The sequence below is a fragment of the Podarcis filfolensis genome (genome assembly GCF_964270895.1).
Source record: "Podarcis filfolensis genome assembly, chromosome: 7".
In the NCBI taxonomy this organism is placed as follows: Eukaryota; Metazoa; Chordata; class Lepidosauria; order Squamata; family Lacertidae; genus Podarcis; species Podarcis filfolensis.
In genome coordinates, this window is record NC_139603.1 from 66,422,078 (window position 1) to 66,441,722 (window position 19,645).

The 19,645-nt window shown below is 40.6% G+C and overlaps 1 protein-coding gene across 5 annotated transcripts in view; it reads left to right on the forward strand.

The window, feature by feature from the left end:
* Positions 1-19,645, forward strand: part of INTS8 (integrator complex subunit 8) — a 27,216-nt gene continuing 7,571 nt past the window's right edge. Inside the window, exons 1-19 of one of the 5 annotated variants that reach the window (XM_083622709.1) lie at positions 1-154; positions 999-1,180; positions 1,737-1,911; positions 2,609-2,749; positions 3,545-3,616; positions 4,126-4,177; positions 8,902-9,084; positions 9,637-9,744; positions 10,072-10,221; positions 11,077-11,177; positions 12,096-12,237; positions 12,967-13,037; positions 13,622-13,797; positions 14,979-15,112; positions 15,483-15,593; positions 16,820-17,021; positions 17,424-17,545; positions 18,697-18,881; positions 19,290-19,323. In XM_083622709.1, coding sequence (XP_083478835.1) covers positions 1,051-1,180; positions 1,737-1,911; positions 2,609-2,749; positions 3,545-3,616; positions 4,126-4,177; positions 8,902-9,084; positions 9,637-9,744; positions 10,072-10,221; positions 11,077-11,177; positions 12,096-12,237; positions 12,967-13,037; positions 13,622-13,797; positions 14,979-15,112; positions 15,483-15,593; positions 16,820-17,021; positions 17,424-17,545; positions 18,697-18,881; positions 19,290-19,323 — 2,289 coding nt within the window. In that variant the 5' untranslated portion in view covers positions 1-154; positions 999-1,050. Of the gene's footprint in view, positions 434-998; positions 1,181-1,733; positions 1,912-2,608; positions 2,750-3,544; positions 3,617-4,125; positions 4,178-8,901; positions 9,085-9,636; positions 9,745-10,071; positions 10,222-11,076; positions 11,178-12,095; positions 12,238-12,966; positions 13,038-13,621; positions 13,798-14,978; positions 15,113-15,482; positions 15,594-16,819; positions 17,022-17,423; positions 17,546-18,696; positions 18,882-19,289; positions 19,324-19,645 lie in introns of all 5 variants that reach the window. The other 4 variants (XM_083622710.1, XM_083622708.1, XM_083622706.1 and 1 more) reach the window with 4 other exon arrangements.

Sequence of the window (19,645 nt, forward strand, 5' to 3'; positions counted from 1 at the left end):
GGCGGAGCAAAAGCCCGGCCGGGTGGCTTTCCGTCCCTCCCCTTTCCCCGAGGCAGGGCGGGCAGGATAAGAGCAAGCGGCACAGGCGGCGGCCATATTGGTTGGTGGAGGTAAGAGGAGGAGGCGGCGGCGTTTGCCTGGGTCAGAGGCAAAGGTGAGGAGGGCGAAGGGGCTGCCGCGTCGCTGGGCTCCAGTGGTGTGGGGCGGAGGGGGTGCTCTGAAGGGATGGGATGTTTAAATAGGTGGGGTGCGGTCTTGCAAAATAAAAGGGATGCAAGGGAGGAGGCGCTGTAGTATGTGGTGCCGCAGGACCCGCAGTGTGTCGCTTTGCACCGCTGCCGTGGCCCCTCCAAAACGGGGTCTGGATGCAGGAATGGTTGGCCCCCCGCGTATGTGAGATGCAACAGGGTGGTAGCCAACACACACCTGAAAGGTGACGCTTCTATGCAAAGCTCACTGTTTGCAACATTTGCAACGTTTCTACGTGTATCCGTGTCAGCTGATAATAACAGCTCTAGTGCACATGGGGAAGACAGCTCCGGTGCACAAAAGCAAAGGCCTCAATGAAATCCTTTTAAAAACAAAAAAAAAGAGTCACTTCATGTATGTTTTTTAATGAGGGACTCTCTGTTGGTTTTCATGTAAGGATGCAGGTGAAATGGAAATGGAGCCTAATGAGAAGCGTTTAATGTTGTGAACCGCCCCTGAGATCTATGGATGTTTGGCTGCAGACCAATCAATCAATAATTAAATAGCTATTTGTTTATTTGTTTGTTTTGCATTTTATTTATTTTGCATTTGTTTTGATGGTTCTGGAGTGTGTTGCTTTCATACAAACAAACAAACAAGATATCCATCCCCGCTCACCCCGGATCCCCATTTGTTGTGTTTGTGTTGTGGAGCTCAGTGAGGATTAGATACTCTGCAGTCGTAGGAATATATTGCATTGTATGGAGCAGCCATGTTCTGTTATGATGTTGCTTTTAAATCTGGTGCAGCTGCTGGCCCAGCAAATGCTTGAAGAAAGGGAAAGAAACTGCAGAGAGGAAGATGAGTGCAGAAGCTGCTGACCGGGAGGCCGTCACTTCAAGTCGACCTTGCACACCTCCCCAAACATCCTGGTTTGAGTTTTTGCTAGAGGAGTCTCTGCTGGACAAACATCTGAAAAAAGTTTCGCCTGGTTAGTAATATCAAAAAATCTGCAGAGAACAAGAGAGCTTGACTGTGTTGTTTCTGATGGAATGGTTAGGATTCTCCTTAGTTCTATGTATAGGAATTCTTTCGTTGTGAGCTAAATTTGTTACTTGTCATTTGAATGTGGCTGTACAGTTAAACTGCTTAAATCCCATTGAAATCAATGGCATTTTAGCTTAAGGGAATGCCACATATTATGAATGTGTGCTCGTGTTTAGCAAAAATGTATAAAAGGTATCGTATTGAATAGATATAGGGCCAACATTTGCAAGCACATATCATAAACATAGCCACGATTGGTTACACTGTTCATTTGGTGGTAGACCTGAGTTTGTGTTTGTGTGATGTGTGAAAGGGCCATAAATGCAGGGTTGTAATCTTCAGTATTAAATAATCAGACAAGTTTGTTTTCTCTAAATAAAAAATCATCGCTGCACGTTCATTCTGGAAAGAATGCTGTTTGCTTTGTATTGGTTACCTCTTTTTCTCTAGTATTTTCATTCAGATCAAACTTTTCCAAACCTGTCTTTTCTGCCCAGTAGATCCCTCACCTGTTCAGCTAATCGTTCAGTTTTTGGAGCAGGCTTCCAAACCTTTGGTGAATGAGCAGAATCAGGTCCAGCCTCCACCTGATAACAAGAGAAACCGCATTTTAAAATTGCTTGCTCTGAAAGTTGCAGCACATTTAAAGTGGGATTTGGATGTACTGGAGAAAAGGTATCAGTGGACTTCTTGGTTAATGTTGTTAACATATAATCAATGGGGAACTTGCAGCTCTTGGGAATTGTAGTCCAGAAACATCTTATTATCCCCCACCATTAGCCATACTGTCTTGGGCTGATGGGAGTTGTAGTCCAACATCATCTGGAAGGTCCCAGGATTTAGACAGCATTCCTTTTTTAAAATTTTTGTACATATGTTGTGCACGTTCTCGCTGGTGTTTATTGTTTTTGTTGTCTTAGAGGAGCACATGCCAATACAAATGTATGCTTTAAAAAGTACCTACAATGCTATATTAATAATTATTAATCATGATTCAGCAAGCCTGCTGAAAGTAAACAAGTCTGGTCAGCGCCTGTATGGGAGAACACTTGGAAACCTGATGTATGCTACCTTAAGTTGTACAGTGGTACCTCGAGTTACAGACGCTTCAGGTTACATACTCCGCTAAACCAGAAACAATACCTCGGGTTAAGAATTTTGCTTCAGGATGAGAACAGAAATCGCGTGGCGGCGGCGCAGCGGCAGGTCCCATTAGCTAAAATGGCACCGCAGGATAAGAACAGTATCAGGTTAAGAACGGACCTCCAGAACGAATTAAGTTCTTAACCCGAGGTACCACTGTTTTGCTTTAAGGAAGTTTTGTAACGAAGTACCATTCTGTAACTTTAGCAATCCTTGGTCTTTTATTCAGCTTATCGGTTCCTGTATTGAACATGCTGCTGAATGAACTGCTGTGCATTAGTAAGGTTCCTCCAGGAACTAAGCATGTAGATGTGGACCTTGCCAGTTTACCTCCAACCACAGCAATGGCGATAATACTCTACAATAGATGGTGAGAACTTCACTGCTTGAGTGTCACTCAAGTGTTAAGTGTTAAGACAAGTGTTAAGATTAAATTAATCTTGATTATATTGCTTAAACTAAACTGGTCTAATTTGATAGTCCTATGACAAAAATGTTGTATGCACATTGGTTTTCAGTTTTCTTTGAGATTGAAACCAGCAGTTGTAATAAATCATTATTTTCAGTGTGTATGTAGATCCCTAACTATAACATTATTTTGTAACTTATATAAAAGATCAAGGAAAATTATAGGGATATACTGTTAAGTTATTGAATCGGAGGAGAGTTTGACCACAATCCCATTTTAAATGTGTTGTAGAGTCTTAGATCTGTTTCTTGCCATTTTTTGTGGGTAGGGCATATGCAGTCATGGATAAAGTTTCTCATGTTTTTCCTTGTAAAATAGCTTTTTGATACATAGGAGCCATGCAAGAAAAAAGTTGTCAACTTCATGTGCAATACTATACATGATATTTTTTAGAAAGGCTGTTGGTGCTTTTTGATAACTTGTGACTCTATCACACTTTGAGTGCTGTTTTAATGTAGCACAAACTTTTGCTTGAAGCTCTAATAATGGATAGAGCTCATGATGATGATGATGATGATAATAATAATAATAATAATAATTTTTATTTATACCGCGCCCTCCCCAGGCAGAGCTGGGCTCAGGGTGGCTAACACCAGTAAAATTACAGTAAAAACATAATATGGGGGGAAACAATTTAAAAATCAGATTGCTTCCATGACTGAACTCTATGCTTATCACTTAACTTTCTTTTAATAGGGCTATTAGGACCATAGTCAAAAGCAGTTTTCCTGTCAAACAAGTGAAACCTGGTCCACCTCAGTTAAATGTGTAAGTTTGTGCATCTGTTTCAGACCCTTACAAACAATCAACTTAACTCTAATTTTGGCAAGGCATAGCAGTGGTTTAACATCATAGATCATTACAATAAATATTGTTCAGCCGTTAAATATTATTGTTGGTTACATGGTCTATTGAAACTTTACTGTATTTTTTTTAAAAAAGGGTGTGTGTGCGTGCGTGCTGGTAAACCTTTTTTTTTTTTTTTTTTTAAAGAACCCTGCCACTTAATTCATTGTAGCTGAGAATAGGTTCTGGTCCTATTAGAGCAAATTATATTCAGAAAAGTTTTGTAAAATGCCTAAAATTTTAAAAACTGAATCAATTCTCTATTACTGAAGTGTTGTTGGGGAAATTTAAAATGCTGTAAACAAAAAAATAACTTTTGTTTTCTTAAATTCAAAAGATGTAAGCTGTTTTGGAAATCTAAATATAGGGACATCCCATTTAATATTGCTTTGAATGGTACGCTCATTGTTGCTTTTGCCTTTTTTATTTAGAATGAATCAGATTCAGCAAGAAAAGGAAGTAACAGAAAATATCCTGAAAGTAGTAAGTGCCTTTTTCTTTGCTAGATGTGACTGTGAGGAAAAAATGTGGAACTTTGGATCAGTGTACTGAATTTAAACCCTTCCTGGATAAATATGGCCCTTCGTAACTTTCTTTTCTTTTCTTTTCTTTTTAATAGTTTATTTGCCATAGCATATATTCCAAAGTCTCTCAGCCCCACTCACCTCACAGAGTGTTTGTTGTGGGGGAGGAAGGGAAAGGAGAATGTTAGCCGCTTTGAGGCTCCTTTGGGTAGTGATAAAGCGGGATGTCAAATCCAAACTCTTCTTCTTCCAAACATTCTCATGCTCTTAAAAAGCATAGAGTAACACGTCATTTGCCCCAATCTCATTAAAAGGAAGGAATACATTAAGATGTGAGTGAAAATTAAGATGTGTGTGTATTAACACAGCAACTCCTCTTGCTTTAATGGAGACACTGGTTATAAATTTTTGCCCAACACATGACTGTGTAAATAACTGTCTGCTTTATGAGTTCTTTGCAAGAATACTGTGTGTGTATAAATATGTTGTATAAATATGTTGCCATTCTGGCCTGTTTTACCACATTTCCCAGTCCCTTCACGTTTAAAGTAATTATGTTGGTGTCAGTACACATTCTGACAGATGGTTATTAATTACCCCCCCCATTAAGTTGTTCTATAAAGTTATTATCATTATGGCAGATAGCAGTGAGCGACTGCCGTCGCTGTGCAGGCGATATCAGCAAAGCAGGTTCTTGAACACTAGTTTCTAAGATTTCCTGTGCTAAGGATCTACAGTTCCTGAGTCCCTGATCCACACCGCTATTAAGTGTCCTGTATACAGTCATACCTTGGGTTACAGACGCTTCAGGTTCTGTTTTTTTGGGTTACGGACCGCCGAAACCCGGAAGTACCGGAATGGGTTACTTCTGGGTTTCGGCGGCCTCGCATGCGCAGAAGCGCTAAATCACGCTTTGTACATGCGCAGAAGTGCCGAATCGCAACCCGTGCATGCACAGATGCGCCACTGCGGGTTGTGAAGGCTGCGGGTTGCGAACGTGCATCCCGCACCGATCACGTTTGCAACCCGAGCATCCACTGTACTATACGCTGTTGCTGCATCTTCTGTGCAGGCAGATGTGCTATTACATCCGCCGTTAAGTCCTTCACCCAAGTTTCTGGGTGAATCAGTGCAGCAAAATGCAGCAAAATGAGGGACTCCAACAAGCAGTGATGCTACTGCCTTATGTGGTGAACCCAATTCCTGATCCTCAAGCTCCTCCATTGAGAGCCAGGCTGATGTTGTGACCATACCTGCCTCACTGTAACGTTTTTTCCCCACCGAATCAGAGATGTTGCTTGCCGAAGGGGACTGGACTGTGTTTGTGTTTTGTATTTTAATGAATAGTTCCTTGTGTGGGGTGGTATTGACGATAATGGCTTTTCATGAAGACTTCTTGGATCGAAAATCGATTGGGTATGTTGTAGGAATCTTGAACTCTGCAGAAATCTTTAAAAGACTGGATTTCAAAAGTTCAAGCCTTCTGATAATCCCTTGCTGCTCTTCCATTGGGAGGCCTTTAAAAGAGCATTTCAAATTCTCCTCCCAGTTGCAGTCGTTTTTGGTTAAATCTTCTGATTCCAGGCACTTGATCAGATCCTCTGAGGGGGGGTTGCTTAGGCTATTTTGAATTCTCCTTATTGGTGTCCTGTTGTTGTGATGGCCAGCTGCTTTAGGGTTATCTAATAATGGCAATACAGTCAATTTTTTTAAAAGCTTGTGTTGGAAAAACTCCCATATCAGTCAGCATAGACTTGGTATGTTGTAACATTGTCAGGATACTGGGACTCCTTGTTTGGGGCAGATCAGAGACTCTTTTAGCTGATAGAAATGTGGACCAAGGTAGGAATCTGCCTTTATAGGTGCATATCGTAAGGCTGACTTGGTTTGCTTGCAGCACTAAATGTTGCTGCTCTTACATTCCACTGCCAGACTTCTGGCTTGAGTTCTCTCAAGGTTTGGGACTCTTTTTTTTTTAATTATTTATCTCCTTAGCTCGTGGGGCGTTAGAGGAGGTACCTTTGAAACCCTGTGACAACTTGAGTAGATCTCCCTACCGAGTGTCCCCTTGACCTTACTGATCAAAATATCCATTTTGGAATGTAGTAAGTTCGGCGTTTGACAAATCAATTTTTTTAGCTGTCATTAGAATCAGCTCAGCTGGGTTCTCCTGAGTAGCACTCGGGTTCGTCTCAGCCTTCTGGGGTTCTGAATTTGCCTTATTATGATTGCTGTTGGGCTCCCCGATAATGCTGATAGGATCTTCATATGAATCTCCATGCACTTCATTATATATATATATATATATATATATATATATATATATATATATATATATATATATACACACACACACACACACACACACACACAATTTTTCCAATACAAAATTTATACAATTCATACATCTTTTTTTTAATCTCCATTCTCTTTTTGACTTCCCTCAACTTGACTGATACTCCTTCCCTTCTTAATTTCTTACACATTTCTAAGATCTTATTTCCATTATTTTTATAAATTAGTTATTCTTTTTGCTCACATTCTAACATTTCTTCTCACAGAGCTTCATTAAAGCTTACAAGCGTTATTTGATTATCACTTAGTTTATGCGTATATTCTATAAACTTTTCCCAGTCTTCTGTAAATCTCTGATCTCGTCGATTTCGGATCCTTCCCGTCAATCTATCAAGTTCTGCATAGTCCATCATCTTCATTCTCCATTCATCTAGCGTAGGTAGCTCCTCTTGCTTCCATTTCTGTGCCAAAGCTCCATGTACTTCAGCTAGCACTGCAAAGCGATTGTGAAAGGGGACTTGTGCAGACATAGCAAGACATGCTGAGGGGGGGCGGAAATCCTGATCTTAGACTGTTGAGCTGTGGAGGGGAGATGAGTAGTCCCCAATTTCTCTAAAAAGTTTGTTTGGCCCCCTGATTATCCTTCCCACCAGTTAGTGTGCCAGACTGGTCAGGGGGCGATTGAAAATTACAGAGCAGCCGGCTTAATTAAGCATAGGTTTACTCTAGAAACACTATTGTTGTTTTTGAGTGAGTTGAACCTCCCACAACCTCTTATCAGCATTAATAGTTGAAGCTGCTTGGACGGCTGGGGCATGTTTTGACTACTGCCGGCTTTATCTTCCAAGAATACTGAATAATTTCCTTTCAGGGAGGCCTACACTTCAGACAGCTGGGATGTGGGTGGTGCTGTGGTCTAAACAATCAAGCCTTGGGCTTGCCGATCAAAAGGTTGGCGATTCGAATCCCTGTGACAGGGTGAGCTCCTGTTGCTTGGTCCCAGCTCCTGCCAACCTAGCAGTTCGAAAGCACCCCAAAAAGTGCAAGTAGATTAATAGGTCCCGCTCTGGTGGGAAGGCAAACGGCGTTTCCGTGTGCTGCTCTGGTTTTACCAGAAGTGGGCTTAGTCATGCTGGCCACATGACCTGGAAAAACAGCTCCCTCGGCCTGTAAAGTGAGATGAGCGCCGTAACCCCAGAGTCGTTTGCGACTGGACTTAACTGTCGGGGGTCCCTTTACCTTTACCCTTCAGACAACTGTAAGTCTGCATATAGGCTGAATGTAAAACCCCACCCCCCGGATTATCCTGCAGCTACCGTCTTCCATTCAATTAATTAAATTAGCTTATGTAGGTAACAATTTAAGATTTTAAGGAGGTTTTCTCACCGCTGCTGTATCGCAGTCGCCATCTTTCTTATAACTTTCCTGTGACCCTGTTGGTGCCCTCCTATTTGTGGTCTAATTCCGGGTCCATGTTATAAGAAAGAGTTTGTTCAAGGAGGTCAGGGTGGAGAACCTCTGACCCATGGGCCTAATTTGACCTGCCAGGTCATTTTGGCTAAGTCATTCCCACCTGCTCCTACACCTTGTGTCATATACGATGTCAGGTATGGGATAGATAAAAACCTGTCTCGGGGGTTAGCTGATTGGCAGTGTCTGTAAAACCCTACGCAAAGCGCTGTGTGAAATAGTGCTTTAAAGGGGGCTTCTGGAGATGACTTTGGGCTAAAAGATCACCTGGTGTCATTTGTGAGGTCACTTGACGGACCCGTCAAACTCTACCTGGAAGGGGGTGGGACATGACCTGGTCTGCTGGTCAGATGCAGCTCCCCACCCCGAAGGAAATTTTCTCACGTATGTGTATTGTTGTGGAAGGAACTAGGCCACAAAAGCACAGGAAGAAAGGGCCAGGCTCTTTTCACAAGTTACTGGTCTTATTCACTCATTCATTCATATTTATATTTATTTATTAAAATTATTTGCCACCCTTCATCACAAGATGCCAGGGCAGTTCACAGAATAAAATACAAAATAAAAACACAAGTAAATAATTGAAACAAAAGCAACAATAATCTTCCCTTCTCACAGGCACATTTAAAGTTGGTGTATAAGTTTAATCAGCCTGGTTGAAGATTGTGATTGAATTCAGTAGGACATGCTTCTGAGTGAGCATGTTTAGGACTGTGATGTTACTTCTGAAGTGTGCAAGCTAATCTGAACCGGAAGCAAATTAAAGGGTTATTGTTTGGGGTTAACTAAGTTAGTAAGATCCTATGCTGCTTATGGAGTAAAGGAGAACTTTCTGCTAAATATTCTAAATATAATGAACACATTGAATAATAAGTGGCAATAATAACTGGATACATACATTTCTTTGGGTCGTTACAGCTAAAAGAACAGGCTGCTGATTCCATTCTGGTCTTAGAAGGAGCACTCAAATTAAATAAAGATCTTTATATTCACACAATACGGACTCTAGATTTGCTAGCCATGGAACCTGGTGCGGTTAATGGAGAAACAGAGAGTTCCACAGCGGGATTCAACATCAGTGCTGAGGAACTGCAGTGTCAGGTATGTCAGACATTTTGCCTGAAAGCATAGCTGCTGAAATGTGGTGGTGGTGCTTATGATGCAATTCATGGTGCCTCAAAGCACCACTATGATTCTATATTCAAGCTTCCTTGATTTACTTGTCGCTTCTAAGCTTATATACATTTTATGAAATAATTAAATATGAAATATCACTTGAATGTGTATTAAACTTCAAAGTGGTTTACAAAAAGTAAGCTTCAAATTTGGAGTCTCATAATTATCTCTAGGCCTCTGTTCCTTTCCCAATTATTACTAAATTCAATTTGGATATTTTCCAATTGTTGGAAATAGAAGGAAAACACATATTTAAGCAAATACGTACCACAGAGTCTTCAACACTCTGAGCATAGTCAACCTTTTCCTTCAAGCTTTTCTCAAAGATTGTGGCGGACACAGAGATTTTATATATCTACCATAGTTTTGTTTGTTTGGATAATTTATATCCTGCACTTTCAACATAGATTTATGTTCCCACAGTGTAAGAAATAAAAAGTATAATTTTGAAAGAAATGCTGCTTGTTTGTGTTTCAGGTCTGCTATGATTTAGGTGCCATCTATTTTCAGCAAGGTTCCACAGATTCTGCTCTTTATGGAAATGCCAGAGAGAAATTTTTTAGAACCAAGGAACTGATTTCGAAGGTAAGTCATTCAACAATAGATAGCTCATTTCAGTTTGTGCATGTGTAACCAAATATTTCACATTCATGCAATGCGATCTAGTGCTCACTTTAACTAGATATATCCTGTGAGCTATTTGGGTTTACCTATTTGGGTTTTCTGATCCTTTGTCTTAAGTACAAGAAAACTGAGTTTTCCATTGCAACATGTAATGACCCCATTCAAACATGCAATGCATAATGTATATACATTTAGGAAATGATTTCATCATATATAGCCTTTGAAGACATTTGTCTTAAATAATGAATTATTTTAAAGTAACTGATACAAATTGGATATTTCTTACAGATTGGCTCTTCTCTTCATTGCATCATAGATGAAAAAAGGTTAGCTGGTTACTGCCAAGCTTGTGGAGTTCTTGCACCTTCTGACAATACTTCACAGCCATCAACTCCTTACAGTCAAATCCATAGCTGTTTAAGATCTGGCAATTATCAGGTAAAGCTTGAATTGCACATCATGTGATCCTTATATTAGTCTGCTTGTTTATTCCTCAAGTAAGGTAAAAAGGTAAACAATAAATGACCCCTAGGTGGTTAAGTCCAGTCAAAGGCAACTACGGGGTACGGCGCTCATCTTGCTTTTCAGGTTGAGGGAGCCGGTGTTTGTCCATAGGCAGCTTTCCAGGTCATGTGGCCAGCATGACTAAACCACATCTGGTGCAACTGAACACCGTGACAGAAGCCAGAACGCATGGAAACGCTGTTTACCTTCCCACCGCAGCAGTACCTATTTATCTACTTGCACTGGCATGCTTTCGAACTGTTAGGTTGGCAGAAGCTGGGACAGAGCAACGGGAGTTCACCCCGTCACGGGGATTCGAACTGCCAACCTTCCAGTCAGCAAGCCCAAGAAGCTCAGTGGTTTAGACCAGAATGACACCCGCGTCCCAATTCCTCAAGTATATTATTAGTAGTAAGCAGAATATTATTAAGTAGAATGCTGTATATAAGAATTGTTATTCTCTTGAGAATCAAAACCGGATAGAACCAAAGCTGCCTCTCTTTTAATTTTGTATTGTAATCAATTGGTTACATAAATAACAAAAAAAGTTCATTATACTTTTAAAACCTTTTCATATTCTGATTTTCACAGCACACTTTATATATTGACATGTTTTTAAGTTCAAAACAATGAAAAATAACATTTCACATCTGTATAAGTTAAGTTAATATCGGTATAAGTTGAGTTGTTGTTGCAGTATCCAGTAAACCGGTTCCAGCTAACTTTGAAACTATTCCGTCTTGCCATATATTGTCAAACTGATTCATCTTCTCTCTGCATGTACTTCAGGAACTAGTGAAGATTTTCCTTGAAGATAACCGAACACCCAGTTTACCTGTTCAGTTCAGGCAATCAGTTCTCAGGGAACTCTCCCAGAAAGCTCAACAAGGGTGAGAAATAACTTGAATGAATCATTCCGATGCACATGTTGCTTAACAGTTAAGGCCAGGCAGAAGGTATAGATTTCCGAGCGGTTGGCTCCGTCCAGTTCCAAGCCAACTGGTACTTTCAGCCCATGGTTGACAACTTAAAACTCCGAGGTAATTTGGCCTGATTTGCTTGTAGTTCACATTATTTTTAAAATGTTGAATTACTTGCTTTTCATTATTAGAACAGCATTTCAAGCAGGAATTGAATAATCCTAGGTGTCTGATCCCCACTATTCCCTTAGCGTGAAAAGAATTAAAATGTTTCATTGGTTCAGTGCAGGGCTAACTTGTAAGCATTCAAAATGCATTTGACGAATCCCCCCCCCCCCCACTAGGTTTGAAGCATAAGCTTTCTGTCTTTATTTCTTCCAAAAAAGAGTTAAGAAGCTGTATTTTATGTTGCCTCATTGAGGAACATCTCTGGGTTATTTGTGGGGCATAGGAATTTGTTCATTTCCTGCCCCCCCTCCCAAAATATACTCCGGCCCACTACACGGTCTGAGGGACGGTGGACCAGCCCACGGCTGGAAAAGGTTGCTGACCCCTGGTGTGTATCTATCCACAGTCCTGATGCCACATTCATAATCTCTGTCTTCTATCCTGATGATAAATGGGCTTTGAGATTTTTTACCATTCAAGTGCATAAATTTTATGAAATAAACCAAACAAACAAGCAAACAAACAAGAGAATGGCTGGAATGCGAAGGATGAATTGTTTGCCCCATATCTTACTGTCCATCATCAATACCTTTTTCAAACTTGCTTCTGCAGTAGCCCCTTCTTGGCAGTCAAGCTGCATTCTGGAGTGTAAGAACTGTCCCTTGTGTGCTTTTATGTGCTTTTCTTCTAACAGCGTGTGAACTTTCCGTATTTTTCTAGGAATGATGTCTTGGAAGAAATATGTTTCAAGGTGTGTGTGTGCAACAGTGTTTGTGATGTAATGCAAGGCCGACCAGTCGGTGTCCACTTTAACCAGCTGTTTCTTAGACCCACCAAAGAAAAAATAGACTTTCTCCTAGAGGTATGGCATTGTCCTTAGTTTTAGGCATATCTGCTTAAACTGTTTTCTAAGCTGCTTTTCAATGTTGTATCTGAACTAATGGGTACTACTTACTTTTAAAATATGTGTTACTTAGTTTTGTGGCTATGAAATCATTAGCCTGTTCAGTTATGGTATTGGGTAGAAGATTGGTTGACTAGATACATCTCCTTACCATTTAATTATTGGTTAGAGTTATCAGACAATTGAGTGTATACACTTAACTGCTTCCAAAGGTACACAACCAGCATGTGGAAGCCACAATACACAGTATGTTTTCAGATTGTCCTCACCCAAATGAATGTCTTTACTAATGTTATAAATGTGAAAAGGTTATCTGCTGGCTAGCTTTAAGTCTACCTTGACAACTACTTCAGGTAAATATCTGCTCTTTCATGGGGTTGATTCAGACATTCAGTAGCATGCAGGGCTGCATTTGTGTCGAGGTGCTGTTCTCATGAACCACCAAATCCATCTGGGATCTTATAACATTTTATACAGTTGTTATTAAAATGTTTTTTCCTCAGTGGCTAACATGATATCTTTATTACTCCTCTTTTGCATACTCTTGAGGGACCTTATGAAAATGTCTATTTTCTGAAGGAGTATATGCAATATGAAAAAAAATAAAATATGTGTGCTTTTGTTTTTGTTTTAAGCAAGCTTACTTAATTTTTCACTGAAGCTCAATTCAGTATTTCGACTTTGCAGGTATGTTCAAAATCAATACAAGTAGAAAGTGCTTCAGAATCCTCAAAAAGGAAAATGGCTTATTTTCTGAAGTAAGTATGCAATATTAGATTACTTGCAGTCCTCCTTAAAAAGTTGATTAGTATCTTTCATTCAGGGAAGTAGTTAAGTGCTAAGTATATCAGGTCCTAAGATATCATTGGTACCAAGGAAGAAACAACATAATAGTGTTTGTCTGTAAGCTAAATAGCCCTCGGACGTTTTCTCAGCTTCAACAAATTCCCACATGTGCCACTTCTAAAAGGTGGGGTGATAACTGCTGGTGTAATTCGTGGTCAAACCTAAGCTAAATAACTCTTACGTAGAATGCTTTTTGTTCATTGCCATGATTCACTCTAGGTAGGTGATTCAAAAGGCAGTTGTAATTAAAACCTGCTGATTTCCTTAGCCGTTGCTACACAAGATACCAGTGTCTCAACAGCTATCCTTCTCATGTGGTCAGTTGGACACCTGGCATGATTCACTGTAAGTGCAGTGATTAGTGAATAGCCCCTTGTTTAAAAACATACTTGAATGAATTTTCCAAATGTCATGCCACTACAAACTACACAAAGTGCTGCAATTTCTCTTTCTGCTAATCTTTGCTTAATGAGACCTTTGATTGTTTTTTTTACAGAAATCTCTGTTTGGGTTTGGAAGACCTCCAACTTGTCTTCATGATTTCCTCCCATGAGCTCTTCATAGCATTGCTGAAAGATGATGAACGAAAGCTGCTTATTGATCAAATGAGGAAAAGGTCGCCTCGAGTCAACTTAGGCACTAAGCCTATAACTTCATTTTATGATATTCCAGGTTATTTTCCCACCCTCCCACTTAAAATATTCATAAATAGCTTTTTTCTGAAGACAAATGACAGTCCTGCAGTAAGTTAAGCCCTGAGCAAAGAAGTAATCGGCTTATGCAACAAGTTGCTATAGTATGTGTTTTGGCAGTTATTGTAAATTCCTGTTAGCCATCATAGATGGCTAACATTGCAACCTGCATATTCAGAAGCCATGCATTTCTGACTACCAGGTGCTAGGGGTTCCAGCTCAATATGGGATATCTACAGGCCTGCAGTTCACTACTCAATCTGCGATAGTTATCTCCCTGGCAAGCATCTGAGTGAAAAATCTAAACTGCACACCTGTAGCCAGTAGAGTACTGTTGCTTGCTGCGCTCTGGCTTGAACGAGTTAAGATAATGGGACTAGCCGGTGCTAGGTTGTGAAGATGGTGCTATTGTCTTTTGCTTTAAGGGCTACTGGCCCTTCAGGGCAGAAATGAGAGTGGTAGAACCACACATACAATCTCTCAAGGTGCTCCTGGGAGCAGGAAAGAGATCTTTCTGCTTGCCTTCCCAGCTTAATTCAGGGAGGCACAGAATTGGACTTACATGGCTTTCTGAGCTGCAGCTAAGATGACCCAAATTTACTTGGGAGTTGAGTTGGAGAGCTTAGAGCAGGAAAGAGGCATCATCTTGGGCATTATGTGAAACAGTGGGATATTGCTGTCATGCCGTATTTCTGAGACTGAGATTCTCTTTGAGACTATTTATCGAGCCCAAGAGTCTATTCGTTTATTGTTGTAACCCAATGCAGAATTTTCATTTTCCCTGTCTTGAAAAGGATGACCAAACACAGTGTGGATGTGTGGGTGGTAGGTACAGAAGTGTAACGTTTTTAGGGAATCCAAAATTAATGTGTCCCGAGGGCTATGACTACAAAGAGTCTTGATGCCCCCCGAAGGTTCCTGTGTATGTCTGTGTCTACGTATGGCAATGACATTAGCACTGTACATTCAAACATTTATATGGTGGATAGCATTAATTAAAGTGATTTCATTTTGGTGTAAAATAAAAGCATCTTTAGTTGATCCATCTTTTCTTAAAAATGTCAGTCTTTTGTCTGTTGCCTCCAGTTAGTTATAGCTTGGTTCAAGGAAAACTCAGTATAATAAATTGCTCATTGACCTCCGTGATACTTTCTCTTCCAGCCTCAGCAAGTGTGAATATTGGTCAGCTTGAACATCAGCTTATATTATCAGCTGATCCCTGGAGGATCCGCCAAATTTTAATTGAATTGCATGGCATGACATCAGAACGCCAGTTCTGGACAGTTTCTAACAAGGTACTTTTAATTTTTTGACTACCGTATTTTTCCGTTTATAAGACACCCCCATGTATAAGATGGCCCCTATTTTTGGGGACTGTTTTGGGGGCTGTTGCTAGGGGTTGGCAAAGTGGGCAGCCGCTCCCCCCACACCACTGCAGGCAGAGTAAGCTCCTTAGAGCACACGCTTCCCACAGCAGCATGGAGGAGGGAATTGCGCACCCACCAACCAGCTGGCAGGCTGCATTATCTGTGTATAGGACAACCCCATTTTTTGAGTTGATTCTTGAGTCAAAAAACCTCGTCTAAGACATGGAAAAATACGGAAAATTGTTTAAATGTGAGCTATATTACAGTTATTGATTTCTGTGTTGTTGCTTTTTCTTAGTGGGAAGTGCCAAATGTTTACGGCAATGTAATCCTAGGGATCAAAGATAATTTGACCAGGGATTTGGTCTACATCCTTATGGCAAAGGGGCTACACTGCAGTACAGTCAAGGTGAGGTAATCATTGTCTTGCTAATAAGAATCTTGCCAATTACCATTATGGAATGCTACTAATAACTATTACTAGGACTGAGTATTATGTTGTTGGAGATTAAGCATGTGGGTTTTTTTAAAAAAGATGGTGCCACTTTCCTATTCGTCGTGGTTGTTCCCTTCACTGCGATTTCCAGTGTCTTGGTCTTAGGGCCCAAATGGCATATTTGAGTTGCACATAAAGCCACCAGCGTTATGAGAGGGAAGTGTGGCTGACTGTTGTAATTTTAGGCTGTGCGCCTAATTTGCTCCATGTTCCTTTTGCCTGAAGACTACTGGCCTTTCAAGTGGGGTGGGATAGGTTTGTGGATGGGTTTCCCACTGTATATCAGCAATAGGTGCTCTGGAATTGTTCTGCCTTTTCTGGGCAGATCTGTTCTCACAACTGAGAAAGAGGCGTAGCTGGCTCCATAGCCTGCATTGCTGCGCAGAGCAAGGCAATTATGAGCATGAAAACATTGTGCTCCATGCAATATTTAGATATTTAAAAACCTACTACTTTGACTTTCCTTATTTTCTATGGGTTGATTTCAGTTTCTGTGGTTCAAAGTAATAATTTCAAAAGCCTACTAGCCCTTTAAGACAGGATGGAGATAGTCATGTGATAGACAGTCATGATGCAGCACAGTGATCTTCATATGGTATGGGGGCATGGACACCATTGATTTTTATCCCAGCCTTCTTAGCAGCAACCAAAATCATGAGTGTGGAATTTAATTCTTCCCTTTGCCTCCACCAAAACAAACCCCCACTTTAGCAAGCGTATTGCATTATGTGCTTCTGTAGGCTACATGTTTTATTACAGGACTCTGGACTTTTTGTTGTAGTACAGTGGTACCTCGGGTTACATACGCTTCAGGTTATATAAGCTTCAGGTGACACACTCCGCTAACCCAGAAATAGTGCTTCAGGTTAAGAAGTTTGCTTCAGGATAAGAACAGAAATTGGGCTCCGGCGGCACGGCGGCGGCAGGAGGCCCCATTAGCTAAAGTGGTGCTTCAGGTTAAGAACAGTTTCAGGTTAAGAACGGACCTCCGGAATGAATTAAGTACTTAACCCGAGGTACCACTGTACATGAATGTAGCTACTGTCATCGTCCCCCCCAAAAAACCCCACTCTACATGCAACTAGAAGATAAATAGGCAAACTCCTCACACTGTTTTTTTAAAATTATTATTATTACAGGATTTTGTCCATGCAAAACAGCTTTTTGCCGCTTGCCTTGAACTTGTGACAGAGTTTTCTCCAAAGCTACGCCAAGTCATGCTGAACGAGGTGCTACTTTTGGACATTTATTCCCATGAAGCAGGAGCAGGGCTTTTGGGAGAAACACCCCCCTCTAACCTGATCAGCAGAGTTCGAGGTTACTTAGAAATGAGGGTTCCTGGTAAGAATGCTTGGCTAATTATGTGAGAAAACTTCTTCAGAAGCTTAGGATCAGAGGAGGGGAAATACTTCACAACTGATAGATATTAGCTTGTAATCCGAGTGAATGATTTTATTTGTATTCTCCAATCCTGGTGCTTGGGGGAAGGATGTCAACAGGATGCTGAAGTAACATTGATGCACTTCAATCTTTATTGCTGTCAATTTTAATTATATTTAAATGTTTTAACTGATTTTAGCTTCTTAATGATAATTTTAATGTTTCTTGTAAACAAACGGCTTAGAGGTTTGACTGCAATAACGCGGTATATAAATTTTCTCAAACAAATAAACATGGTATGCTTGTAAACATATAAGATGTTAAAAGTATCTAATCAGTTGCTCTTTAAAAATATTGTTTTAGATATTCCACTTCGACAAGTTGTAGCAGAGGAATGCGTTGCCTTTTTGTTGAATTGGAGGGAGAATGAGTACTTAACAATGCAAGTTCCTCTCCCACTGGTTCAAACCAATCCTTACGTGAAGGTAAGGCATGTTTTGGAACTGACTACCAATGCATTTGAAATTGTATAAATCCTAAGCTGTCTCCAGACCTTACCTGTTATTCTGTTCAAATGCTTCCCAAATTAATGGAACTTTATTTTTCAACAACATTTGCTTTAACTTGTCTAGATATAGGTATAGATTGCATATAGATATAGATACACCCGTACATATACATATACACATACCATATTTTTCGCTCCATAAGACACACTTTTTCCCTCCTAAAAAGTAAGGGGAAATGTGTGTGTGTCTTATGGAGCGAATGCAGGTGGGAGGCTCTGCTCAGTGCTCCCTTTAAAGAGCCGCTTGGAGTGTGTGTGCGGCTCTTGGGGGCTTTTCCGCAAGGTGGGAGAAGACTGACGGACTGCCCTCTGTCCCTTCCCACACCTCCTGGTAAAGCCAGCAAGAGCCGCTGCCGGGCTCTGCTCAGCGGTCCCTTGTAAGGGCTCCCTTTCATCCCTCCTCCCGCTTTGCTGGGAAGCCAGCAGAAGAAGAGGTGCTGCACAGCTATCGCTCTTGCTCTGCTGGCTTCAGTGAGAGCTACGCAGCTTGCTCTGCTGGCTTCTCAGTGAAGCGGGAGGAGGGATGGAAAGGTTTAAAGCAAGAAAAGCGAGAGCTGCTTACATGCTCTGCGCAGAATATTTTATTTCTTGCTTTCCCCCTCTAAAAACTGGGTGTGTCTTATGGTCAGGTGTGTCTTGGGGAGCAAAAAATACAGTACACACAGTGCTTTTTTTCTAAAATAATGTTTAGGGGTGCTCTCATTTTGACTCAAGAAAATCACCATTTGATAGTTCAAATTGGGAAACATAAAAACAGTAAATGGACAAAAGTACAAAGATTCACAAAATGTGATATGTGCTAAACTTGTTGAAATTCTAAATTCCAAAAGCACATGTTATATGAGGTGTAAGAGTTTGTCTGCTGCCAGGAAAGAGTAAAACATTATGGACATGCACAAGCAACTTTGGATTTCCCCGAAGTAGGTCTCTGGGTTGTGTAGCTGAGGATTTCATTGCCAGATTTGATTTCCTAGCTGTCAGCAGGCATAGATTGCCGGAAAAAGAAACAGCGTGCCTTGAGAGCTTTCAAAGACTGACTGTTCCTTCTTGGTGGTGTGTTTTGCGTAGCTTGGACAGCTTTTGGCTGCCACATGTAAAGATCTTCCTGGACCCAAAGAAAGTAGACGGGCAGCGAAAGACCTTTGGGAGGTGGTTGTACAGATCTGCAGTGTAACCAACCAACACAAACGAGGGAATGATGGCAGAGTGAGCTTAATAAAGCAGAGAGACTCAACGTTGGGCATAATGTACAGGTAAGTTGCTATAGTTTTTTTTAAAAAAATACAACTCAAAGCCAAAATAGCTGTCTTCTGAACATGGGTGTACCTGTAGCCAACATTAGGAAGAGCTACAACATTGCTCCACCCCTAAATTGATTCTAATTAAATTAATTATTGCATAGGATTAATTGAATATATGGGTGGGGAGGGAAAAGAGTAAACTGGCCTGCTTATTTGAGCCCCTTAGAGTTTATAGCACCCTGTTCTGGGGTTGAAGATATACTTCAGCATTTTGGTTCAGGTCTGATGGTTGTTGTACATTGTAGTTCCTGTTGTATTAAAATTTGCTTTTAAAACCTTTTACAAACAAATGGAATAAATATAAATAATGAATTACTTTAAATAATTGATATCAGTAACCACATGTCTTCTATTATTTAGGAGTGAGCTGCTCTCTTTTATCAAAAAGTTGCGGGTGAGTTTGGAGTTAAAGTTTTTGCAATGGACTAACCCAGTAAAAAAACCAATTGTAGCAGGAAAATATTTTGCAGGCGGATATTATCTTTCTCTTGAGAAATGTGTTATTTCCTCATCCTTCGTTCAAAGGGAGTTGTAACAGGAGATGCATTCCCCTTTGTGAGGATGAGTTTGCCAAATTCCAGATAGATGCTAGAATAAATGTAATAAACTGAAGCAAATCAATCAAACTCCAGAGAGATGGGTGACTACTTCTGTGTGCTCAGTGGACAGTCCCCTTTTTCAAATTGACTCTATTGTTTAGGTTGCTTGTTTTATCA